General features: G+C 44.6%; 1 protein-coding gene across 3 annotated transcripts in view; it reads left to right on the top strand.

The window, feature by feature from the left end:
* The window catches only part of PLEKHG6 (pleckstrin homology and RhoGEF domain containing G6), a 119,352-nt gene extending 91,974 nt beyond the window's left edge, over nucleotides 1-27,378 (top strand). For all 3 annotated transcript variants that reach the window (XM_069243130.1, XM_069243131.1, XM_069243132.1), the window contains 6 exons: nucleotides 728-847; nucleotides 4,394-4,526; nucleotides 4,953-5,068; nucleotides 17,670-17,824; nucleotides 20,237-21,508; nucleotides 25,309-27,378. In XM_069243130.1, coding sequence (XP_069099231.1) covers nucleotides 728-847; nucleotides 4,394-4,526; nucleotides 4,953-5,068; nucleotides 17,670-17,824; nucleotides 20,237-21,508; nucleotides 25,309-25,318 — 1,806 coding nt within the window. In that variant the 3' untranslated portion in view covers nucleotides 25,319-27,378. The remainder of the gene's footprint in view (nucleotides 1-727; nucleotides 848-4,393; nucleotides 4,527-4,952; nucleotides 5,069-17,669; nucleotides 17,825-20,236; nucleotides 21,509-25,308) is intronic.
* The last annotated feature ends 268 nt before the right edge of the window (nucleotides 27,379-27,646 follow it).

Below are 27,646 nucleotides of genomic sequence, written 5' to 3'. Positions count from 1 at the left end.
CTGAGAACCTGAGCAAGGGTGGGAAGTAGAGTTTGTTTATTCCTTATTCCTTAGTGTCCTTATTAAAAGGTCTGTAAATGTCCTTTAAAGAAATGCCATCATTCCATTTGTAACTTTAATTGCACTTATATAGCGCTTACTACTCCTGACGGGCATTGTAGCTCTTTGCAGAAGCAGAACGCGACTCGGGAACCTAAAGTTATTAGTTAATCCATTGGTTTTTGGTTATTGTGATTCCTGTTGTGCTCGAAATTGAATCATTCCATGTATTTATTCTGACTTCTTTGTGGAATGTTAAATTGACAGGAGTTAGGTGTGATCTGTAGTGATGAAGTAGGCGAGTCATGCAGATGGTTGGTTTGATTAATAGATGAGGCAGAGGAGATTTTGTACTGTTTGCTTGCAGGTACATAGTTTAAAAGTAGGAGAGTTTGTGATCTATGAAAGAAAGAGGAGGGATGCAGAGGTTTCTGGCTTTCCATCCTCCCAGTATTAAAGGAAGTGATGCCATGTGAGCTGAGGCACTGGTGCAATCACAGGAAGTGAAGTGGAACTGGACATATCTAGACATCACTAACATGTCAGGAAGTAACATGGCATATCATGAGTCCCTGGTGCCTTCACAGCTGAGACCTTACAGTGATTAAATGTAATTTGTCTCCAAGAGGTATACATGCTGATGCTCCTCCAGCTCAGGCCTAACTATGTCCTTCTCATCCCTCCACAGAAAGTGAAAGCCTACACAACCCTGGACCTCACCTGCCCCATCCATGGGGTCGCTCCTCACAATATCCGGCAGCTGCTCAAGGAAGGACCCCTGAAAATGAAGGAGGGCAAGGAGGCCAAGGTGAGCATTGTCTGTACAGTTCACATTTCTGAGCCACTGTGTGGGATGCACATGTGTGGTTGTGAACCACCCTGCATACATTCTACAGGTGTACAGCCATGGCTGAAAAGGTGTTGAGCCTGCATATGTTCAGAAATGTACCAGATCTGTCCATTTGTTGTGGCATGGGTACCTATAAGTGCTGAACCATTATCCTTTTCACACCTGTGAAGATATTGACAGGAGTCTTGCACCATCCAATGGAACATGCTACGGAAATTGTTGGGGTGCGACATGGGCCTTTGCATCTGTGTTTTTTTAACCCCCCTGTGGACTTTGGTATTGCAGAAGGCGTATGCCCCTGCCTCAGAGTGCACAATGTTAGAGTACACCAGCAACTGTGTACATGTAGATTAAGCCTTTAATCAGCCTAGTGACACCAATTAATACCACGCCCGTTGCATCCGACACACACAAAAACCAGTTTAGTGGCCTACCTCTGGTCTGGAAACATTTGGCTATTTCCGGTGGGTATTGTTAGCATGCAAAGGTTCAAACTAAAACCATAGGGAGGTTTGTGAAATGCAACAAGTTGCTACAAACACAAATTGACTATGTGAGGTGTATAGCTTTGCGCATAGTTTCTTTCCTTCACAAGGTATCTTGCGTGAAGTTAGTTTCTCATCTAACCTTTAAGTACTGTAAATGCCACAAGAGCAATGCATCATTTTACTTTATCATAAGTTCTAAAGGTGGAATGGCATCAATGCCACAATACACTTTTATCTACTTTGAGCTAAGGTTGAAGCTTAAAACCAAACCTAACATCACTCCCCTGCTCCCAGAGTTTGGAAGACAAGTGGCGCTGAAACTAGGGGTGTGGGAGGTGCTGCGAGCCCCCCATAAAACTTGAGAGTTTAGGTGGAGAATGAGCAATTAAGGGATCCTTCAAATGTTTTCCTTCTGCCAGAGTTTGCCGTGTTTTCGAAAACAGACTCTCGAATAACCACTATGCTTTTCGTGAGGTAACACTGTTGGCCAGCACCACCACTCTAAGCGTAGTTCCGCCCCACTCTGCAAGGCTCAGGTTTAAGGTCCTCTGCATGGTTCAAAAAGCCTACTGAGCCCAAAGGCCTAAATACTTCACAACCCGTTCCCCCATTTCATACTTCAACCTAAATCCCACGTTCAGCAACTGCACTTCAAACCCAACAACAAACATGTAAAGAGCTGAAACACAGGGGAAGATCTATGGGAGACCCTTGGACTAGGGTACCAGAGCGTGGAATGCACTCAAACCATACCTGAGAGGCAAACCAACCTCCAACTGGTCCATCAAAACAAATGAACATTTCATGTTTCAATCTCTTGTTTAAACTTCATTGTGAAGAAATCTTTTCACTGCATCATTTCAGCTTCCACCTTACTCAGGTAGTAAAAGACTGTTTGCGCAGTGGCTGCTATGGAATAGTAGAATATCCTGTAGTTGGGGGTCTCTGAAGTAACTGAAAGGAAAAGGGCTGCATCTTATGAAACTCCTACATAATGTACACAGCTAACAGTGACAGCCTAGAATGTGCAGCCTTGTGGAAAGACAGATTCTACTTTCTCATTTGACTAGAAGTGGTTTACACGCCATATGCCTCACCAGCTCCCAAAAACAGACAGTCTCCAGCTGGGTGATGGCATGACATGGTATGCCCTGGCTGGCCTACCCTCCACATGCCACGGTGAGGTGGATTTACCAAGCCACTGACCTACTGTTACAACACTGATCAGTGCTGTGTGTGGACGCTCGGTCATCTCTCTTCTCTCTCGGTTCCCAGACTTTATGATCCCAGCATCCTTTGCTGTGTTTCATGGATGGCCCTCCAGTGGTTACCCAGACATTTTGACTTCCGCTCTTGTCAGACAGTGGGTAGTATCTCAGGGCAGGACAACGTTACCGTGTTATCATTGGGCTAGACAGGCAGCGGTGTGGGAGGGTGAACTTCGACAGATTTACTTGCTGTGATCAGAGAGTTATCATGGTAGAATGTTGACTGTCCCTATTCAGTCTTAGCTATACGGCTCCCTGACGAGCTTTACAGGACTTCACGCCTCACTCCCACTCCTTTTATTAGTTTCAGGACTGGCAGCTGTCTCTCCTCAAATACCCTCCCTGCCAGTAAAAACCTTTCACCCACTCACAGCAGCAGGCGAATGGCTTTCTGCTAAGTGTTATTATGCTTTGTCCTTAAACAAGTGAAGTGTTGGGCGGGCAGGTATGTGTGCTGGACAGGTGTGCAGCCCCTAGGTGTGTGGATGTGGAATAGGAATGCATACATATACGGACTGGGAATCTTAACTCTACATGTTGTGGTTCTGCATATGCATAAATACCTGTATATAGTGCCCTATAGATTTGCAGATAAAGGGCCCTTCTGAATCCAACCTGCAAATGTAGCCTGCCTGATTACTGTAGACAAATGCAATTTTGGAATTAGGCATGGGTACATTTTACACATGTGAGGATATGGACCAGACCTGTGTATTGCACATCCTTTTAACCCTTGTTGAAATGAACACTATGTAACAACAGACTGACATGCTGACTTGAAAGTGCCAATGTACTTACCATGTGGCAGAGTAATGGTAATGTCCATCAGTGTTGTTAGGCCGAAAGTGCATTGTGCTGGCAGTTTACATTGTAATGTAAAGGACTACACAAAGCAAATTCTGAAATGCTTGCTATATGTCCCTGATAGCATAGCATATGTGGGCCACACCTGTCCTCTTCCAGTAGATATAGCGAGAATGAGGATCCCAGGTACAGCCCCACATATGCAGATTATCAACAAATTTGTGTACAGTTCACAAATATACAAGGGACCAGACAACCAACACATAGTTCTGCAGATCAGTTATGTATAAGACCTGCATACTTAAACATATAAACAAGCAGTGGCGGCTCCTCCGTATGGGCGGAGGAGCATCGCTCCCCCGCCAGCAGCAGCAGCTGCAAAAACCTTTTAAACAAAACGATAATAAACCATGTTTATTATCGTTTTGTTTAAAAGGGAGCGGGGCAGCAGGGGTGGGGGGAAGTGCTGGGAGGGGGGGGGGGGGGGAGTGCTCAGCACTCTCCCTCAGAGCGCTTGTGTTTTTGGCTGGCCGTCTCAGGCTGGCCAAACACACATGCGCTGTAGGCTCTCTCCAGCCCAGTCTGTCTGGGAACGCCCTGGCTGGGTGCTCCCAGCCAATCATGATGCTGCTTTGAGCAGCGTCAGGATTGGCCGCAGGGCAGGCTGGGAACTGTGCCTGTGTCCAGCCAGCAAGGAAGAGGAGCGTGGCACGGGACCGCGCGGAACAGATAAGTGTGTATTTTTTCTTTTATTTATTTAGTTAAATTAAATTTTAGCGCCCCGCGCCTCCTCCCCGCCCTGCCCCTTCCGTGAGCGGCTACTGTAAACAAGACCTGTTTATGACCCATGTGGGGATACAGATCAGCCTCCTTATGGAACACCTAGAGAAATACATGTGCCAACTAATTGCCACGTCTATCCACCTGTCTCTTTCCCTCTCTAGATGGAGGTTCATGGTTTACTCTTCACGGATACCTTCCTTATCGCCAAGATGCACCGGAAGTCTGAGCTGGCCAAGGTGGTCCGCTCCCCGCTCATGCTGGACAAGGCAGTCGTGCAGCCCCTGCGGGATCCCAGTATGTACTGCTGGCATTACATCTAGTGCCCTATCCCTCCTTAAACCCCTTCTTGCTAGACCCTTGATGCGCCATCACCTGCCTAGTGTACAGAGGGCATTAGGCCATCATAACCTGCACCATGCACACCGCTATCCATCCATAAGCTGTGCTGCGTATGTCCATTTAACTTCAGAACCTTCATAAATACAGTTCAGGAATAAATATTATCCAGATCATGGTGCTACGTCCCATGCTGTTGTATATCCCTGTTAACATTTCTTTTTTGGGGGGTTCTTCTAGTTCTGCACACTTCCTTCCCGCTAAGTCAGTAATATTGCACTCCTCACTTTCATTTCCCAACACAGAAGCTGTGACCTTGGCTGTGTGTGTTTGCCCTTGCACATCTTCTCTAATGGTTGCTGATGATTCACTATTTTTTTTCAGGCAGCTTTCTCCTCATATACCTCAACGAGTTCGGCTGCGTGGCGCTGGCACTGAGCTTCCAGTGCGCAAGTGCAGAGCTCTGCAAGGAGTGGATGGATAAATTCACAAGCGCACAGGTGAGAAGGGGGGTAGGGCCAGTGCCCCACCCCAGACAGCGAGGCTTGGGGAGATAGCAAGCTGTGGGCACCAGACATGGTGGAATTTAAACCAACACTAAAAATGTACTTCTTGAACCTCGAAGGCCGTGCATAAACATGTCAGTTTCTGTGTGTATACCTCAAGCGAGGAGGCGTATTCCCATTTGCTGTTTTCTTGTGTTTGCTTTCACTGTATTCTGATATCTATGTGTCCTTGTTTTGCCTGTACTCCCTCAATGGCTTGTTTAACACATACCATTTACAACCACATTGGGTTCTGTAATAGCCCCTCAAGCCACCTATCATCTCATGCACCGAAATGGAAGCTTGTGCAAATACACAACATTTCTAATGTAAATGTAACTTGCTGCTACATGTTGTGTAACACAAAAGTAAATGGAGCGGGGAGTCTGACCCCCCTCTAGTGAGGTGGTGTTGGCAGATGCAGCCACCTTGCCCACCCCTATGCACAAACTTCATGTTCTCTAGGTTTCTCAGAGCTGTGGATACCAACCTGTCCTCGCCAACATAAGACTTCTCCCTGCAGTGTTCATCCATTTCGAGCTCCTGGGGGATTGAAGGTCGAGTTGCACACAGGGACTGATAAAAAGTGGTTATGTGACAATATTGATATTTTTAAAACAAACTTTAAAGAAAGAGAAGGCCATCATGTTATTTATGGAAATATGCAGTGACAACAAAACTTGATTAATATGCATGGGCACACCCTTATGAACGAGCTCCTGATTGGACAGTCTCACCTGCACTGCTCTTCCAGGGGACAAACGTGACAATGAATCAACCAATCAGTGATTTCTAAGGTGTGGCTAATCACCCGTAAGGTCTCAAGGGTCGGAATAGCTTGCCTGGATCGTCCAGTCATTTCACCACTACATCCGTCTCCTCTATGTCCTTTTTAGGTAGAGCGTGCAAGCGCTCTGATGTGTTGTAATCAATCTGTGGGATTTCTTTTTTTAAATCTGTTTATTGAACAAGGTGCAGAAACTATCAATGCGCTTCATTTATTACAAGAAAGAAAAATAAGCAATTTTTTCGCTTATATATATTCGCTAGTGTTTATGTACTTGGTGTTGCGCGAGCAAAAAACACTTTGCCGATATGCATTAAAAAGGGGGGGGGAACGAAAAAGAAAAGGGGAAAAACTATGTAATATATAACTGTAGTCACTCTGATTATAGCGTTCGTGTGTGCGTGCGTAATGGCGTTTTAAATAATGAGGGCAGCGTTTGAACGCAAGGAAACAAAAAATATGCGATTAGTATAGGTCTGGGTGTCAATAACGGGCATGAGGTTTGGGTAGTTCTGACTTATACGTATTAATTTGGTGCAGCGTCTGGAGATTCCCACTGGTGGTGATGCTATTGTTTGCACCGTTTGTATAATGATGGAATATAACAGTGACACCCCTTATGCCAGAGGGAAAGTAGGGGGTCATGTGGGGTACATGTCATCTCTAGTTTCTATTTTGATCACAAATCCATCCCAAATTTCAACTCCTTCCTGTAGTTGGCCCTTTTGTTGTAGTTGTCGTAATGTGTGGGCTTCTGCTTGTGTGCGACTGTGTAGGTCGCGGAGCCAGGCGGAGTAAGGAGGAGCCTGGGGGCCTTCCAATGTGTAGCGATCACACGCTTATATATCACAAATGGCAGATCTATGAATCTGTGCTGATGCTTATCCCATTTGGGACACTGGCGTATTCACAGTAGGCACAATTCAGGGGAAAGGATGAGCATGTGGTCAGCGATTTCTGATGTAGTTTCTGTAATGCGCTGCCAGTTTGCATTTATAGGGTGGCATTCCCAGACCATGTGATAAAAATTAGCTGAGGGTGTGGCGCATCTGGGGCAAACTGACTTGGCGCTGGGGTAAATTCTGTTGATGCGGGCTGGAGATAAGTAGGTCTGATAGATATAGTTAAATTGCGTGTATCTTAGTCTGGTGTTGCGTGATACCGTTTTAATCGTGGTAAGAGCAGCTTCCCAGGTTTTTGGGGGATTGATGCTTTGAGGGCGATGTCCCATCGGGATTTAGCCGGGGATAAATTAGTGCGAACGCCTGCTAAAAGTATTTTGTATAATGTTGTAATAATACCTTTAGTGTTGCCTATAGTTAGGAGGGCTGTAAGTAAGAGGGATTCGTTGGGTTCGGTGTGACTGCTACCCCAGAAGTTACGCACAAGTTTAATGAGGGCGCCATATATTAAGAAAGCTCCAGTTTGCTTGTCCCAGCAGACACCTGTTCAGCGAAAGTGTTTATATGGGAGTTAGAATATGTCTCCCACATTCAACGTTTTAGTAACTCGTATATCATGATGGGATGCCAGGTCCTGCACCATCTGTATTTGGGATAGTGGTATCGAAGGAGTTGGTTTTGCCCTGGACGTATCTTTTCCAGCAGAATCTAGCTGCATCTAGTAATGGGGATCTGTTCGGAGGATAAGGGGGGCCAGCCAATATTGTCGTTAGGATTGTTTGTGGTGCTGTATATGTGTTCAGCGCTACGTATTCTGGGGTGGTTGAGTTATTAACCCATAGTGCTATCCATTGTAACTGTGCCACTGCATAATATAATTCAGGTTTGGCATGCCTAAACTGCCTTCCTCTTGTGAGGGTTGTGTAATAGATAGTGCCACCCTCCGTCTGTCTCTGCCCCAAAGTAGGTCGGACAGAAGGGAGTGTAGTTTATGAAAGAATGAGCGTGGTAGTGATATCGGGAGGGGGTTAAAATAGTATAGGAAGCGCTGTAGGATTAACATTTTAGCTATGGCGGTCCTGCCCATAGGGGATAGTGGGAGCGAGCTCCAGAATGACAGCGAGCCGCGGGTAGATCTAATCAGTCGGTCCAGATTACCCTCCTTTAGGTCCGTCATTGAGTGATAGACCTGTATACCTAGGTATTTAAAGGTTGAAAGGGACCAGGGGAATTGATATTGAGGTAATATCCTTTGTTGTTCCTGTGATGTAGGAGTGAGGGGGAAAATGCATGATTTAAACCAGTTTATGTGTAATCCCGAGGCCAGTGCAAAGTTGTCTAGTATTTGCATTATCTCTGTAACAGATGTAGAGTGTTTGTGCAGATAAATTAGGGCATCATCAGCATATAAAGACACAATGTGATATAAGTTGAATTCTGGGATGCCCCAATTATGAGCGTTACTCCGGAGTTTGATTGCTAGCGGTTCCATTGCGATAGCGAATAATAAGGGAGAAAGCGGGCAGCCCTGTCGGGTGCCCCTACCGATGGGAAATACTTCGTAGATGATTTGTCCCGTTTTAACTCGGGCAATGGGTTTATGGTATAATGTCCTGATCCAGTTTATAAAGCCGGGTTGAAAACCAAATGCTTCCAATGTGCGGTAAAGATAATTCCAGCTTAGCGTATCAAAAGCTTTTTCTATGTCCAAGGACATGGCCACTGCTTCCTCCGCGGTGGTACTATGCATTAAGCGAATTAATCTTCGGATGTTTAAAAAAGTGTTTCTACCTGGTATAAATCCGGATTGGTCTGGGTTTATTGAGTTTGGTAGATAAGGGAGTAATCTGTTTTCTAGAATCTTCCCTAAAAGTTTACAGTCAGAGTTGAGTAGGGAGAGAGGTCTGTATGACCTGACATCCAGGGGGTCTCGGCCTGGTTTTAGGAGCACGACTATTAATGCTTCACACATTGAGTCTGGAAGTTGCTTACTGTTGTGCGCTTCATTGAACACCTCTAGGAGGGGTTGTAATAGATGCCTGGGTTGTGATTTAAAGTATTCCGCTGGCAAACCGTCTGGACCTGGGCCTTTATTACTTGCCATTTGAGAAAGAGCTAATCAAAGTTCTTCTATTGTAATAGGGCTATCTAACATGTCTGTGTTGTTCATTATATGCGGATTTTGGAGGATTGTTGTTAATAATTCAGTCAGTTGCTGTTCAGTAGGGGAGGTGGAGGGTTGATATAGGGTGCAATAATACGTATGGAAGGCTGTGTTGATTTCAACCTGGGTGTTCACTATGAGGCCTGTGTGTAGTTTAATCGCGCCTATAGGTGATGACTGCGCTGCCTGGCGAACCAGCCAGGCTAACATTTTCCCGGATCTATCCCCTTCTGCGTGCTGTTGTGCCTGATAATGTCTATAATCATGCTTACACAGCCTGGTGTCTGCTTCCCTATAACTGGTTCTGAGCACGCTCAGTGCCTCCAGAGAGGATATATTTGTGGAAACCTCTGCTTCTGTCTTGCGTAGTTTGATTTCTAGTTCTTGCAGTTCTTTAGTAAGTATTCTTTTGACTCCCACAGTGGCTGCCATGCAGTGGCCACGAAACACAACTTTGTGAGCATCCCATTCGATAGCGCGTGTTGAAGCGGTATCCTTATTTAGCGTAAAGTAGTTTGACAATTGGATATCTCTTCTTGGAAGAGGGGGTCTGTGAGGGCATCCGGTTGTAAGCGCCAGGTTGGGATACGAGTGTGCGTGCGGCCCAAACATAATGTAGTGTATAGCGGGTTGTGGTCTGAGATGGTACGAGCTAGATATCCTGACGTGTTTATTTTATGGATTATGTCAGGTGTTGCGAATAACGTCTATTCTGGTGTGTAGTTTATGTACTGATGAATAGTAGGAGTATTTGCGTTGCGTGGGGTGCCCCGCTCTCCAGATTTCCTTCAGACCACTATTGGAGGCCCACTCTGCTAGATCGGTGGAGGTTCGCTTGGCTGAGGCAGTAGTGAGGGGGGGAAATGAGTGCTCCATATGTATGTATAACACTGAATTAAAGTCCCCACCCCGTATGCTAGCCTCAGCTGGGTCTCTAAGTTTGCTAGTATTGAGTGTCCACAAGAATTCGCGTTGGCCTGAGTTAGGGGTATACAGAGTGATTAATGCTAAGGGATAACCGTCCAAGACCCCCTCTAATATCACGTAGTGCCCGTTTGGGTCGTTTTGTGTGCAGGACATTACAAATGGGACCCCTGGTGCTACCCAGATCGCCACCCCTTGTGCGAAGGTTGAAAAGGTAGTGCCGTATAATTGTCCTCGCCATTTTGCACGTGAGCTCTCCAGTGAGGGCCCGTTTAGGTGAGTCTCCTGTAGCATAGCTATATGTATCTGGTGACGCCTAAGGTATGTATAAATCCGTTGGCGTTTGCGTGTGGATGCCATACCTCTGACGTTCCATGTGATTATTTTGTATTGTGGGGTGTTATGTGGAGATTGAGGGGCCATGATGTATATGCTGATTTATTGGTACTGGTGGACATGCCGTCCTTGTGCTGTGTGCAGCCATAATATACCTAGCGAGCATTGTGTATAGGTGCTTACCATCTTTGGGGTCGTTCACTGTGTTTGTATTGGGAACGCAATTGTGATGCCTATTACTATGATCGTGATCTACATTGTATATCCTAAGTGGGTTCCATTTAGTGACATAAAAAACAGTAACTATGTAAAACATTAACTGTGCATGCAACACGGCCAGTGCCTGCCAGCTTGGTGAACCAGTCCATATGGAGAGGGGGGTGTTTCAGGTTCATGCTTTCAGGTCGGTGAGTTTCCCGGCCCATATTGCTCTTGTTGCTGGTGCGTCTGCATGGGGGCCTCCGACGACCGCTGGTCTGTAGTTTAGGTTAGTGATAGGGACTGAGTGCACATCGCTCAGGTCCGATCAGCTAGGCAAGGTAGTCAGATTTTTATGGAGGTAGGGCATGTCTCACATTGTGGAGGTGTTCCTGTCCTGCATGGTTAGCAGATATTGTCTGCTGTGCGTGGCATGAGGGTAGGGCCTCGGTTAGAGTCTGTGGAGTCATATTGTACTTCTGGCTTGAGTTCAGCTTTATCTTGGGTGGAGAGAGAAGCTGGAGATGTGTTGATAAAGTGCGCTGTGGCCTGCAGTATTGAAGTACGCTCCGCTTGAGACTGTTCTAGTGAGGGTTTAGTATCTTGTTTCCTGCAAGGTTTACATCTGTTCTTTGGGGATAACCATTTCTCAGTTGGGGTCTTTAGGCTTATCGGGTCAGCTAGGCCTTTGGCGTGCAGCCAGGTCCAGGCATCCTCTGGGGTCGTGAAGAAGAGGGTACGAGTGTTATCCTGTATGCGCAGTTTGGCAGGGAACAACAGAGCGTACTTAATGTCATGCTCACGTAGTCTTTCTTTTACCCTGAAGAAGGAGTTGTGTTTCTTTTGTACCTCCGCTGTACAGTCTGGGTAAGCCGTAATTTCTGCATTTTCGTACTTAACAGGGCCTGATTTTCAGAATAATTGCAGGATGAGGTCTCTGTCCCGATAATTGAGTAGTCTTGCTATGAGCGGGCGGGGCTGGGCGCCCGGGGGGGGGGAGATCTTCAAGGGACCCTGTGTGCTCGCTCTATAGAGAAGAATTTCGGGATATTATCTTGCAATATTGTGCGCGTTAGCCATTGTTCGATGAATAATTCTGTGCTGGGACCTTCTGCCCGTTCTGGAAATCCCACGAAGCAAATGTTGTTCCAACGTGATCTGCCCTCGGTGTCTTCAGTCCTGCGTTCCAAGGCTTCGATCTCAGATGAAATTGCCGTTAGTTGTAGTTGGAGGTCTTTTATCGATGGGGCTGTCTTTCACATCCTCTTCAACCGTTGTTACCCTTTCTGCTAGAGCTTGTTGATCCATGCGAAGGAGATTGACATCTTCAGCAACTGATCCTATTCTTGCTTCTAGCGTAGTTTTGGTGTCTAGGATAGCCTGTAGGATTTTCTCAAATTGCGTTGTATGAGTTTGTAGAGTTGCCTCCAACTTCTTTAGTGCCTGGTGTGTTACCGACAGCTCCGATGGTGGAGCTGGCTTGTCTTTGTCCATGTTTCCTGGTGGCGCACGTGGAGTCTTTGGTTTGCCCATCGGTGATCTTGATGTGGCTTGGTTTATCGGGGCCAATGTGATGTGTTCCAGTCGTTCTGGAGGTTTTATTGACTATATTTACTGATGTTCAGTTCAGCTGCACCCTGAGTGGAACCAGTCGGAAGTTGCAGTGCAGATTTAACATAAATTTCCGAGATGTTAGTTTTGTACAAGTGGGGGTAGTTTCTTAGTTCGTATGATCATGGGTTCCAGGCGAGTGAGGCCCCCTCTTTTTTTTTTTTTTTTTTGACACACTAGATTGTAATTTTAGCCAACTGCTGATCAGGAATCTTATTTCCTATATGTGGGCACGAGATATGCTTATGAGCAAACCAGGTTCCGGAGGGGCTGGACTGATATAATTGCATGATGTTCACTCCGGTTTAGTAGTTTGGTCTTTGTTCTAAAGCAGACGGTGGTTGTGGGGCACAATCTGTCTTGGGTAATCACTGCGCGCAGTGCAGCCCCTTTGCGGGCCACGCGGCACTGATCCACTGCTGTTTTGGCCTCCGAATACCCATGTGGGGCCCAGCATATGTCCGAGGGGCCCCTCGACTCGGTACACGTCGCAAAAGGGGCACTATGCAGGTCACTGTGGGGTGTGGAGGGCCCTCAGTTGTTGGGCTGCTCCATGCCCACACCCCCCACCACAGAAACCGCATGGCCGCACCCGCCCGTATGCGGAATGTCCGACTCCTCTGCAGGCGGTCCACAGCCTCGCCAGGCGCTGTGTTTGTGACCCAGGGATGCGCGCTCCCGATGGGGAGAGGGCAGAGTCTCGCAGGCCCAGAGGCCCAGCATCAGGGGGCCCGCTGGTGAAGTGTTGCGGCCTGTACGGTTGGGCCTGCTGCGCTTAGCGGTCGTGGCCCAGCTGCCAAAGGGCCTCCAGGGCCGCCGCCTCCCAGTAAGTCCTCACCTGGATCTCTAGCCCCGGGCCCAGCGTGCCTCTCGGGGTCCGCTAAACCTCACGGAATCCTCAGACCTGCCACCGCTCCTCCTTCGGGCGACACGCAGCAGCCACTCGGTCCGTTGATGCGCACCGGCGAGGTGCTTTCTCCGGTGCCCGACTCGGGCGCCCATCCCCGTGGCCCCGGCACTGTGGTTTCGGTGGTCTCTGGGTCATACTGTGGTGCGCCAGAAAGCCCCGATGGCTGCGCAAACGATGCCTGCCGTGTAGAAGAATGGAGGCTTCTTGTACAGGATGTTTTCTACGGGCCGAGAGCGGAGCTACGATCTATGCGACCGCTCCAGCTGCCATGTTGGTCACGACCCCTGATCTGTGGGATTTTGACCACACCCATCACTATCCCTCGTTTGTGGGTTTGTCTGTCAAAAATCCTTTGTTATCATTGGTAAATGCATTACGTTTGTCCCTCCTTTGGGCAGTTATGTTACTGCCTTGTTATTCTTGGTGTACATAAGCACAAGGGCAAATCACTGTGCCAAAGGAACCTGGATAAATGATATTCTAAGACACAGTTCAATGTGGACTTATTTACATATTCTCATTTACTCAGTGGGCACAGAGTTATCCACATCTATGATTTGTTTGGATAAATCACAATCGGCTTGTAGGATAAATAATAGTTTAATATTTTAGAAATCTGCTTAGAGTGTATCAGACTTCTAATGTCTGCTATGAGAACTACTGAGTGCTCAAAGTGATCACACTGTGAAGTTATTTGTGTGTATATACAAAAATGCAAACAATATGACTGTTAAAAGTCTGTCATAAACAATAATATTAGAAATCTGGGCATTAGTGATAACCAATCAATTAAAAACGTGTGGGTACTTGTTCCCATTTCTATATTGCTCAACAGTTAACTATGTCCTTATGAAGACTATGGACGCAACCAGGAAGGTCGAAACGATGTTGAACATTGTTTGTAAATTATTTTTTCTTATTCTTTCACCTATTTCCTATGACTGGTGCATGACTGATTTTGAATAGTCCTGTCATATGCATTTTTGTACATACACAGAGTCTGAATACAAACACCGTCTGGAAAAAAGTCTCTGGTTATTTTTTATATGTATATAACTTACTTTGCAAAGGGAGAGTATATTGCACATCCCTTGAACCCTTGTTGAAATGAACACTATGTAACAAAAGACTGCCATGCTGACTTGAAGGTGCCAGTTTACCACCATATGGTGGAGTAATGGTGATGTGCATCTCTTATGCTGCCAGGTCGAAATGCATTGTGCTGCCAGTTTACCAGTGCTTAATTTGTGCTTGTTGTTTCCAGTGTGGAGCACCAGCACTTATTTATCTGCGTCAAGCATTTACTGTGAGCAAAAAGCACATGGGAAAGACAGAGGAAGAGAAAAACGAAAAAGAGTCACTAAGGGAGAAAGCAGAAAGCTGCAAGAGTGAACTGAAGGGGCAAGGAGTGTCTGTACATTGAGTAAAGAGGCCCGAGATGGCTTCAGGATTACAATGCGTCATTATTCCATGTTCGCACACTTAATTGTAGCAGCCGCGTGTGTAAGAGGAGGGCTTTGGGAACCGGCACCTTTTTATTTACAAACTAAGCACTGCAGTTTACATTTTTGGCAATGTAATGGAATACACAAAGCACATTCCGAAATGCCCCTTAAATGTCCCTGATGACATAGCACACTTCAGAGGTGGAGCAGGACATGACCTGTAGCTGAAGGTCAAGCTGTTGAAAATATAGTGAAATGCTCATTCTTTAATGCACTGGGTCTGCACAGCATAGCAGAGCACAGCAGAAGGGTAGGTATATGCAGCTGAGGTAACTGGAGAGTAAGAAAACAATTATAATAAACAGTTCCTGTAAAGGGACTGCAAACAAGATGATTATTACCGCACATAAAGGTAAGCTTGTGAAGACAGCAATGCCTTGTTAGGCATTTAGAAACCATCAGTATCAAACTCACTAGACAAGGTGGGACACAGAGTAATTTCAATCAGTTTACCCTTTTAAAACACTTTCTAGTTCAGCACCCTTGTCCCTTTGGTTAAACAATTTCAAACAATCACCTACAGCCAACAGTAAACCTACCTCTTGATCAGATATTCACGTGTCTTGAAAGTCAAAGTCCTATTTTGTCAATCCACTTTTTTCAGTCTATGAAATAATTCAGAGCATTTTTTTTCTGCTTTTTCATTTTCTCTACCCTTCTGAAAATGTGTTGTTTATAATATAATTCTTCCAGCAATTACATGATAATTTAGCCTCAATGCATTTCGAGCTGTGGATAGCTCTTCTTAAGGATTTTGCAGTCAATGTAATATTTTTAGATCTAATGTAAACATTTGTTCTCAGACCTTTAATATGGAGGACGCAATTCATTTGAGACCCCTGTTCACCAACCAATCTGTTTGAATGCCTCCCACATCTAGCTGCAATTGGCAAATATCCTTGTCTCTTTCCACCCTATATCCCTTTTGTTCTTAAGTTCACACCACGATCCTCATTCACAACTCTTCTATTCGTGATGTAGTTTGAATGAAACACTTGACATCGCTTTCATTGTTTAAGCCATGTGGTCGCATTGTTTCCAAGTGTTTTATCCAATACTTTTTGCTCTTCGAACTCCTATTTGGACTCGATCTCCACCCACGTGTAATCATTGGATGAATTATAACAAATACAATTTAAAAAACGAAAGAATAGCAATTAAGGAAATACAGGTGACAAAGACTGCCTGTTGATGAAAGTAGCAGTGCTACAGCCAGGGTGGAGGCTTCAGCCGGGAGGCCTGTGAACTAGTGAAGATGTTCTGAGTTGACTTCGCTCCTCGTCTTCACCAAGAGTCCTGGGGAGCATCCTGACTCGCACGGCTCTCGCAAAATACCTTTAGATTAACTTGCGGCAATGAAAGGGCACCCACACGCTTTGATGTATATTGACAACACCTTGGTTTGACCTGTTTTGTGGCATCGTTTTCTGTTACTTTCTGAACCAATACTTAATCTCTGGGTTCACTACAGAAATCGAGACTAGGAAAGGCAAGGTATGTGCAACATGCTTTTCTATCTTGGCATTTTAACACATACTGCTCAGGGTGCCAAACGCTATAAAAATGCAAGCTTTCATAAGAAACAAACATTGACCAGATCGTGCAGGGGAGCTCAGAAACACCTCCACCCATTCTAACTCCAAGGAAAAATAATTTGCATCACTTGGACGTGTGTCTAGTTATCGGGGATTCCGCGGAAAAGAAGCCTACATCTGAACACCACTTGCAAAAAAGATATGTCTCTTTTATTCTGCATATCCTTCAGTGCTTTTAAACTGATTTTCAATTCAAGTTTATTTTATGTCTACTCTTGGGCCCTTGAAATGCATTTTTTTAGAGGAATGAGCTCTTCAGAACAGCATTGTACATTGCAATTACATAATGTATATAATGGTCTCAATGGGAGGCTCAAACCATCATTCTGTAGAATGAGCACTTTTTGTACTCCAGGCTCCCGTTTGAAATCATTGCTGCTCGGAGAACAGTATATTTCTAGTTTAACGTGAATTTGCACAACATTTTTATGACGAAGAAGGAATCGTTTTACCACAGTTTGAATTATCTTTAAATGTATGAGTATTTTCTCAAAATACAGTCAAAAGACCGTCCCCAGTCCATTCGCTACGAACATTAAAACTGCCTGGACACAATCTCAGAACATTACACCAGTTTACTACCTGGATACAGCGGTCCGCACCTGAAAGGTGAGGGTTAATGTACACGCAGTGCCGCCACTCTGATTGCATCACAAGTGCATCATTTCTTTTAGTAACAATTGCTCAATCTGACCTTGAAACAATGTGTTTATTGAAAATTGCTTCGGGTGCACTGAGGACAAATAGGCCGCATGTGATAAGTTTATAATTATCAATTTCCCTGATTCCCTAGCAACAAGTAAAAAACTTCACGTAAAAACGACTCAATGTCTGGCAAAGGGTGAATGACTAGTGGTAAAAAAAAAAAACCTTATTGTAGGCAAGGCCGCTTCAGCACTAGACACAGCTCAACTGGTGTGACCTCCATAATCGAACAAGCCCTACTCTAGATGCGGCCTCCCAGACCTGGACGCTGCATCTCTGCCACTCGGGTAGCGCCATCACCTATGCTTCCGTTAGCTCGATCATCTGTTGGCTCATGCATTGGTGACTCCAATTCGCAGTCTGCCCCATTTGGCTCAAAGGGTGTACACCATGTGCTCTGTGTGCCTTCATCATTTCATCACTTGGGACCTCCATGAAGCTTTGGGCACCCCTTTTAGGTATCTTTACCTCTGAACTTCACCACTCACAAGACTTTGTCTCATGAGGGTTTGTATTACTTGCAATTAGCTTCCTCACTTGTAACCCCAAGAGGTTATTCATTTCTACCTCCTTGAATTCTGTCACCATGGACCCCGATGGGCTTTATCACCTTTGGCACTCAATGAGCTCTGTCACTGATGATCCACAATGGGCTGAAGTACCTGCTGCTCATGATGTACCTTTACATCCTCATCACATCTCAGATGGGCTCCATCCTCAGCCTTCCAAGTTGTCCCTTTCAATCTCAGTCTCCAATAGTGACTGAAACACTAGTGACCGGGTACCTGCTCTATTGCCCACGGCCCTCAATAAGCTCCCTCATCACCAGCAGCCCCATATGGTAGATCAGCACCATGAACCCCCCCCCCAACACCTTTGCTGCTTACACTCACCTTGCTATACCTCTCTCCTTTCCCAGGAGTCACTCAAGGCACTGAAGGCTGAAGAGATTCGTCGCCAGGACCAGGAGCGTCGGACCCTCTTCCTGTCCAGTGACTTTCAGAACGACCTTGTGACCTTGGATAACAGCAGCCTCTCCCGGTGGAGCGATGACGCAGCACAAGATGCCAGGAGGTACTTTAAAAGTTCATGCCCTCCTTACGCTAGGCACAACCCCTCAAAATTCAGCCACAACTGTTCATAATCTACAAGGGCAACTGTTTACTTAAAAATCTCACTTTAAAATTGGATGGGGTGGGGGGTTGTGTTCCATTCCCATGGATAACACTGGCCTATAACCAGGGGGAGGTATAGGGAACTGCAGTGTAGGTGTTTCCTATAAACTTAGCACAAAGCTTGTCTGACTTAGTTCAGTGATTAAGTTATTAAGAGCTTCATTCATATTTTGGATGGCGCTCGCTGCCAAGTAGTTATGGCAGCCAAGCTTCACATGGCCATCCAATCTAGAGTTTGACAATTGGTTGGGGCCGCACCCAGAAACACCAGCCAGCACACCTTGCAAAAACAACAGATGATGGACAAAATGCTGAACAATGTCAAACATTCACCCCCACCTAGGCTTAAGTTTGTTGTTTTGTTTTTTTACTCGTCACACCTTTCCAGTTTGGACCCAGACATATGCAAATTAGTCTTGACCCTGCCCCCCATGGAACAGTCCAGCCAGGACCAGAAACAAGCATCCTGGGACCCGTTTTCAGGGTATCACCCCTCATCAGCCAGACTAGCTTGAATTCTGTGGCATAGTGAGCACGGGACCCATCTATGGATTGGGATGCAGCCCGAGGGATTGCCAGTGGTTGAGATTACTTCAAGGATTCCATCAACCACCTTGCACTTTTTACATTTACCACCCTATGTGCGCCGGGTTTGACCAGATATGAGTCCCAGGCTCACTGTGCCACTGGAACCAAGCAATACCTGACTGAAGAGCCCTAACTAGGGAAAAATTGTTCCTAGGTTGCTTGTTTTCCGGTTCAGAGAGGACCTGGCTTGGAGGTTAAAGCAAGACTCTTCACAGGAGGAGCAGGTCCAAGACTGATTTGCATATGGTTGGGCCCAAAATGAGTGGGCATGGCAGACAAAAAGCTAAGGATTGGGATGCGGCCCCAACCTATTGCCAGAGGCTGAGATTAATTCAGGCATACTACCATCACCTTGTACTTTTTTGCAACCAGTACATCATGACATAGCAAACCTACTGGCACTTTGTTTTTAGTATAGCAGTTTGGCTGAAAACAAATGATCTTAGTCAGTCCATCATGCCATAGTGGCATAGTAGGACAGGCAGTATTTTTTTGTTTTTTAAAGACACACTCTATGTTTATTTTTGGAGAAAAAACAACTCAGTGTTCCTAACACACTTGAAAAGTTCTCCTACACCTGGGAATGTGTTTTTTTTTTTTTTTTTAAAGGGACATCACTGGCAGAACTGGCAGAATTTGATTCTGTGGAAATCTGCTGACTTCCATTAAAATTCTGAAAGTTTCCACGGAATTCCACTGCCAGGCAGAGTGGGCATCTGGAGCTATTTTCTTAGCGCAAAATGCACCCTCACGTCCAAAAATGGATGCATGGATTCATTTTGCTCTAAGAAATAGTGCTACCAAACACACTTACGGTGCATACCCCTCGGCACTTACTTCAGAGTGTGTAATGGTGCCAAGGTATATGCAGTAATGTTTATACCCCTCGTTGCCCTTACATACTCAGAGTATATAAGCGTTATATACTGTGAGTATGTAAGGACACGAGGGGCATGCACAGTGATGCAGTCAGTAGTTTTTAAATAGAGCCAGTCGAGAGAGCTGTAAAGCTTAATCTGCAGTTTTTTTTAAACATAAAGGGACTGCTCCCTCTTTCAGCCCTGTTTAAAAACCAAACAGAGGTGATTCATTTTACCAGCGAAACAGCAGAATTTATTAGTTATTCTGTGTTACAAGAACAGAAAGCCATCCCTATCTGGGATGCTAATTTCATCACCAGGTCATTTGGTGGGGTATTCACAGGGTAGAAGTCAGCTGTGGTGAGCCATTAAAAAGACCATGTTTCAGGGTGAACCGCACATCAGTCATTTTTCAATGAAAGAAATGACCCCTAATGACCAGATCCTATGACCAACTCCTTTATCGCTTTCGGTTCAAGGCGTGACCTGTAACATTGTTTATATCCTCTGTAATTACATCTGTCACATCAAAGGTGAGGTCATGAGCATTGAATTTGTTGTGCGCATTACAGTTTTGCATGGCTGCTGCAGGGACCCCACCCATCAAGGGTGCTCCCAATTCTTCAGGGCCCTACATTCAGCCCAAGGCCAATGCATATCTAAGTTATGGAGGACTCCTAGCCAATTCCTCACATTTTGCAGGGGGGTCCATTGTTTTGCGTCAATCCACTGGACTGCTATGAGTGTGCATTGCATTTGTTGTGTGACTTCTGGTTTGCATGGCTGTTGTATGGATGAGTGTAATAATTAGACCTGTCAAGCCTGATCTTATTTCTCTTCTGTTATCCATCTTCCCTCTGCAGTCAGTCTGAGTTTTCAATTGCTGTTCCACGCCTGATAATCACAGAGGATGACCAGACCATGAACATTCAAGGGGAAACTGCTGGGACCAGCTCACCCAGGACAGTGGACCCTAGTAGCAGTGCAGATGAGCAATCTGAGGTCGCAGACCTTGGTTATGGGACACTACTCCCCCCTATGGGATCCGATATGGGGGTTAACACTTCAGCAGCCAAGTTCCTCAGAGGACAGAAAAGGCATCGGTTACACCCTGACGAGGACCAAAGAATGACTTCATCCACTTCAGACCTTCGACACAGGCATCTGTCTGAACCATTTGATCTCACTGAGACCAGTACAGCGTCTAGTGGGGGATCTCCAATAAAGAATCGGGAATTACGGAGAAGCATGCCACAGCTTTCCCACATAGAGCAATTTAATGTGCCCAGGACAGCATTAAAGGTTCATGTGACAAGGTTAAGACCACTCCCAAAGTATACTGTTTCAACTCCCAGCCCCTTCCTCAAGGCCCCAGAGGCCTACCACCAGTCTGATCAAGAAGAGGAAAGTTCTGACTCTAGCTTCACAGCACGGCCACTCTCCAGAGCCATGCGAGGGCCCAGCCTGGTGATGGAGACCCTTAGGCGTGCCAAGCACCGCGAGAAGAATTGGCGCCACTCATTGGCAGACTCTGTTGATCTCTACAGTGACAGTCAGTCAGATCTTTCAGATGCAGAAGAACTGGAGGTAGAGGCTGGCAGTCCCCAATTAGAGCCTAACCAGGAGGGGCAGAACAAAGTCATTCCCAGGGAGCATGACCTCTCCAGACTCTCCTTGCAGGAGCAAGGAGGGAAGCAGAAGGTACACACCGGAATTGTTGAAATAGAGATGACTGAGGACCATTCCAACACTAGTGACTCATTACGGGCAAGTGAGCTGGTTCAAATAGAAGATGAGTTGGTCTCGGCGGATGAAGAAGATACCTCACCCAATGGTAGAGTATTTACTTTTGAGAGATCAGACAGTCATGACTCTCAAGATGACTTATCAACAGCTAAGATCTCCACAGACACTAGAGACGCTGAGGGTCCCCCAACTCCCTGGCTCCTAAGTCCCAATGAGTTCCAGAATGACACAAGCCTGTTAAACCTCTCCCATATCATCATGGAACCCTTGCTGACAGAGGACATCTTTTTAGACATCGTAAGCGATGCTAATCACCAGCGTCGTCGACTAACCAAGGCAGAGCTTCGACGGATCCGCAGCATCAAGATAAATAGTACAACTACTGTCTCGTAAGTGCCCTTGCAATCTTGGGGATTGGAGGATTAAAGTGATAGAGAATCTGTGACCAATTCACTTAAAATGTTGTAGCAATAGGAATGGCTGGGTTAAGAGAAAACTAATCAGGTTCAGTGAGGAGTATGGAAATGGGGGTGACAATAGAATTTATGAAAATTTCACTTGTAATCATAGCCTCCAAAGGTCTTTTGTGTAAAGTTCCATTGGGCATTTCATATATATTAGCAAAATGCTACATAACATACACCTTACAGCAACAGGAAGAAAGTACCTATTAGTTACTTCAGAGTACTAAGGTGTAATGTAAAATTCTGTATGCGGCAAGGCCAGGGAGATTGGAGTCCAGTCCGGTAGAAAAGAAACCCATAAGCAACATGTTTCAATCGCAACTCCAATAAAATAGCCAAACCAAAATACTAATAAGCCACTTCAAATATATTTAATTGCCCTAAACCGTTCTGAGAAGTACTTAATTTAAGTCTGTGGTTTCCGGTGCAGGGCACCGGCACATATCTTCGAGGGCCAGCACTTATTTTTATGCTTCAAGCATTTACTATGAGCAAAAGACACATATGGGAAAGACAGAGGAAGAGAAAAGAGAAAAAGTGTCACAAAGGGAGAAAGCAGAAAGGTGCAAGAGTGAGCTGAAGGGGCCAGGAGTGCAGGTAAATGGATTGAAGTGGCCCGAGATGGCTTCAGGATTACGCTGCCTCAGTATTCCCTACTCGTATATTTAATTGTAGCAGCCACATGTTTCAGAGGAGAGCTTTGGGCACCAGCAGATTTTTATTTACAAATTAAGCACTGATGCTAGGTACCAGTATAATGCTATGTGGTAGAAAGGAACATAGAGAGGAAAATAGGTAGGGAGTCTTTATCTGGCTGTGGGAGTCATTATTGTTTTTAGAAGCTGTGTTCTTGAAAGTTGGTCTTTAGTTCCTGCCACAGAGTAGTATTAAAGTTTGTAGGAAGATCATCATCTGAATGGTTTTGAAGATTCCCGGTCCATTGCATGAGAAGTGGAAAAGATTAGACCACAAAAAAGAGGTGATCATAGAAAGGGAGTATGGAACCAAAATGCATGTGGTAGTTTAAATGACTATATAACTGAGTGTCCGCAGCAAACACATAGGTAATCCAGAGGGAAACACCTTTAAGTAAAGTGTGAGTACAGGAGTCTCTCCATGAACTCCTCCATGGGGCCCTCACTTATTTAAGTTAGGGACCATCAAAATTCTGCTATTCATCAAATATTGCCCAACAGACCTGTACTATTAGATATAGTGTGGATATCTGCTGATGGATGGTTGGATGGATGAATGAACTTCATTATAGACAGGAATTAGAACCATAAGGGATTTGGGTCCAGAAGAAGGCCTGAGACATAGGCTGAAACATGTCGACCTAATCTGATGAATGGATAATAGGCAGTCCTGTGCATTGCCATAGTTTTGAACCATCCCTTAGTTCTACCCTTAATAAATGAAAATTCTTGGGTTTAGGACATAGGGAGTTTGATATCCTCTAGATCCTGGTTCCATAGACTCCAACCATCAAAAAGTACACCTCACAACAACAGGGAGCCTACCTATTCTTCCCTAGAATATTCTCTGCTGAATTACACACAGCCTTTAACGAAGCATGACACCTGGGGAGAGGAAGGGGGCATGCAAATCAATCTTTTGTGAATCCCATCGGTCCTACACATATCAGGTGACACAATATGGGTACGATCTCCCAAATGATGGGTAATGCCCTGTGTGTGAGCCCTCTTCTTTGTCTCTTTGAGGCCAGTTGTGTTTTCTTTTGTTTCTTAGATACACCATTTAACCTGCAGTGACATAAGAGCATTCACCAAATCCCAGTCCCTGGCACCTTAACCATTTCTTATTTGCTAATGCGAGAGTAATGAAAGGACGAGGAGAGTAAACAGAAAGGAAATCAGCACTTAGGCTCCTGTTTACCTTCTATTTTATTCCTGATGCTACATTCATTAACCCTACAACCAAGGGATAAAATGTCCAGTCATTCATTAAATCTCACTGAGATGAGAGAAACATTAATGGGGCACTGCCACCCAAACACCTTCCTACATCTGCATGCGTCTGCATACACTGTTTGGGGGGTTACTCAGTACTAAGTTATTAGTATTATGACCTAGCTTAGGTTGAGCAAGGATTGGAAGTACTGATTAAAAGTCTTGAAAATCTTCAGACCGGGTCACCAACCTGAGTTTTTTTGGCATCACATGTCAAAAAGTTGAGGCTTCCTGATGAAAAGATCAAATGCCCTGCTGATCTGCTACGGGAACTCAGTGGCTCAGAGATTACAATAGTGATTAGAACGTTCAGATTATGTGCAAACAGGTCTGTTGGCAGGTGCATTCTTGAAGACATGATTTGTAGCTAGTGGTGAGGGCTCCTGAAGTTCCAAAGGGAGTTCTGGGGTTTAGTGGAAGCAGATGTCAATACATAGGGTGGCTGACATGGTTTTCCGATGTAAATTCTGAAATACTGCAAGTGAAGGAGCCTGGGTAGAAATTAAGAGATGTAATCCTTGGAAATGCATTAATCCTAAATTACAATGTAAGAATTAATTTACTGAAGAGGGGATGTCTCACAGGGACACATCATCTCAGTGTAGTTTTATTTTTACAATTATTATTAGGTTCATGAGCCAATCAAGGATGTTAAGAAGGAACTGGCCTCTTCATTGAGTTCTAAGGTTGCCTCCAAGTTAGTTCCAGATGTCTTGCATTAGGTACACTGTATAATGTTTAGGACTAGTGGAGAAAGAATGCTACAGACAGAAGGCCTGACCAACAATAGTTAATTCACAATACATGTACCTCGTAAATTAAACAGATCGATAGGTAGATAATTAGTGCTATCAGAAACTCACTGCAGAGCTTAGAACCACAATTTAGAATGATTAGCATTTAAATGGGCTTTCCTCACACTCAATGTAGCCATAGAGGATCTTCTGGCACAACCCAATTGCTTGTCTAAGTTTCAGGTCCCTCTTCTGTGGTTCAGAAAGAGATCTTGGGAGATCCAGTAGAGTTCAAGCCAAATATAAGCAGTGCCTCTGTCTTGCTACAAATCATTATGTCCAGCCTCAAGGAAGACAGGTCTATCCCACTACTTTTTAGACCACACATTCTGGTAATCCTGCCAAAGAGGAACTAGCCTGTCATCTTACTGTGAGCCGAAAGGAGGAGAGAATGGACTAAGGCTGTTCAGGCTACAGCCTGACCCCCAACTCAAATCAGTGAGACACACATTGGCCCGCAGAAGGACGATCCACAAAGAATTTTAAATTAAGGTTTGGAGGATGCTATAGCAAGGGAGAGAGAACAATTGCTTGATATTAGGTTCATTGTGTCATTGCATTACCTTAAAGTGAACAATCAGTTGGGAAGAAGAGACTGTGGGAGCTATGCATGGATGCCACCACCATCCAAGAACCTCTGTGAGGACAGTACATACTCAGTCTGACTTCATGTACACAGTACAAATACAATACAAATAGCATAACGGTAGTACACTCTGTGTCAACACCTTAGGAGGGAAGCTTAGCTAGGTCCAGAAAGACACATGAAAGAATGCAGGCTGCTGAGGACTCATTGTGTCCACTGGAGCTGAATTTCCAAAATCTGGTACTGCTCATCATAGATATTTCACACGTACCAGGGTACCACATTTGTAAATTTTACTGGGGACTTAAAAGTGAACTATAACTGGATGATGATTTTCTCTTAATATTGCTTCTAACATTTGTGTATCTGTTGCAGGGAAGTGTAAGCGTGTCTCCAGTGTTATCGGCAGAAGGATGATGGAAGACGTGAAATGTGGCTCTTAGCTCAGCCTTGAACATGCCCACCACATAAAGACACAAGAAGTCACAATTCTTGGCTCATTACCGTGGTATGGTGTCTACACACTGGAGGTACCAGACTTTCAGGCTCTCAGGGCATGTGGACATTAAGTACGGCAAGCTTCAGCTACCTCTCAGTACATGTAGGCAGCAACTATGCCACGCTTCTATCTTCGCAGGATATATGGACACTAACCATAGAACGTTTCATCTGTCACTAAGGGTGTAAAAACTAAAAATTACCAGATTCCACCCTCTGAGTAAATGCAGACAGTAACCACCCCAAACATTCACCATCTATGTTTACAAAGAGTTTGCCTATCTCAAGCTTACAAAACCTATCATATTGTAGATGGTAACTTTACCAGGTTCGGCTCCTCTCACTCATAAAGAGGTACATTGGCCCAAGATCCCTTATAAGGTTGTGGAACTCTGAGGTGACTTGCAAAATCCGGATCATATATGGCAGGAGGTACTTTATTCTTCATAAGACATTGTCGCACCATCACCTTACCCACAAACCACTTACATCCTTGGTGCAATGATCTTTCTTATGAAAGAGAGAGAACATGTTTTTAAAGATGACTAATAAACAGAATATATATTGCAAAATTGAACACATCAGAAAAGCTGTTGGATATGTTGCAAAAAGATATCAGAATCAATATAATACAAATCTTTTTTTTTTTTTTACACAGTACAGTAGCTCAGGATGTGTAGAAACACACAGAAAGATTCTAACTTTTCTATAATTATCCAAGAAGTGCAAAAAATAAACATGTTGCCATGAATATCTCCTTTCTGCCCATCACCATACAGGATGAAAAACCAAGCAGAAAGAAGAAACGCAACCTTTCATTTTGTTCCTTGAACAGATACTATAATTATGCTCTGTAACCTGACCTGCTTTTACCCCGGCTACTGACTATGGCAGCAGGCATTGTGATGTCAGAACTAAACTGTTATAATTTATTACAGTTGGGTTCTAATGTAATTTCTTTATAACAGGTAACTAGGTGAAGTAAGTTGCCGATTGTAAAGAAATTAGAGATGAGTTTTCATAGAGGGATTGCAGAATCCTATGTATTATGAAATTTACAAGCCGTAGCTTCCCTATGTCAAGTCATGCCCTAGTTCAACTTATGAAGAGTTTATGTAACAATGTGTAGTTTCACCATCTCAAGCTATCATTATCATAAGTGACTCCTCACAACAAGACCCCCCTCCTCCCCCCGTTAAACCATGTGGATCAAGGCTCGAAGGCTGGTTTTGTTAAAGTTAACGGCATCATGTGCCATTCATGTTCGGTATTATGAAGACGCATCATACCTACTGTCTCCCTGCACATCTTGAGCCATGTGCACTACTGACCAAAATCTGGGCTATTTATCAAAGATAACCATAACAATTTCCATAATTTTTGATCAAACACCCAGTCTCAGGTTTCATGGAATCTAGCCAGCTGTACATTCTAGTGTCAATCTCTCGCACTGTGATAGCAACTACACCAGCTTCCGTCACCAACACTCAACTCTAACCATATCAAGTGCTTCCATTTTGTGTCCTATGAACAATAAACACTTCCAGGTACAACACTGTATGACTTGTGATGGATTGCCATCCTAGATCGTCTTACTCTAAAGTTGTTACAGAGTCAAATTAAACTCTGCCACCTCACTAATTTTCTCAAGCTTTGTCAAATTACACACCCCAGAATGTCAGTGTATACCAGGACACACCGGTGTAGTCCAGCAATGTTCATCCAAGTGAATTCAGAGTCCAAAAATGCGTTATTGGAGTTGATAGAAGTTTATTCTTGTCAAACAATGATAAATCCAAAATACAGCCGACACGTGTTTCATCATATTGACTTTCTCAAGGCTGCAGATCAAATAGGCAAGGAAAAGGATGACAATAAGAACATTACAGTTGGTATCCGGGGATTCTCATCGTATAGTGTTGAAAAATAAAACAACTCTTAAGGTAATCATGCCGTCTGATAAGCTGGCTAGTATGCCTATGGGAAGTGGTTGATACTGAACAACTTCCGTGTGTGGTGGAGACCAGAAAAGGAAAAAAAGTCATGCAAAAAACACATTTAGTGTGATGGGATCATTGAATCTGCATATATTAGAACCCGTATTGTGATTATAGTGCTACCATGATGCCAGTGAAATATTATTGAAACACTTTGGAAATGTTAAACATACCTAAAACTTATTTCTGGAAATAGTGTCCAGAAGTGTTGGGGCGGT

The sequence above is a fragment of the Pleurodeles waltl genome, chromosome 7, assembly GCF_031143425.1.
Source record: "Pleurodeles waltl isolate 20211129_DDA chromosome 7, aPleWal1.hap1.20221129, whole genome shotgun sequence".
Lineage (NCBI taxonomy): Eukaryota > Metazoa > Chordata > Amphibia > Caudata > Salamandridae > Pleurodeles > Pleurodeles waltl.
Note: the sequence above shows the minus strand (reverse complement) of the source record. Positions and strands in the feature narration are given on the sequence as shown.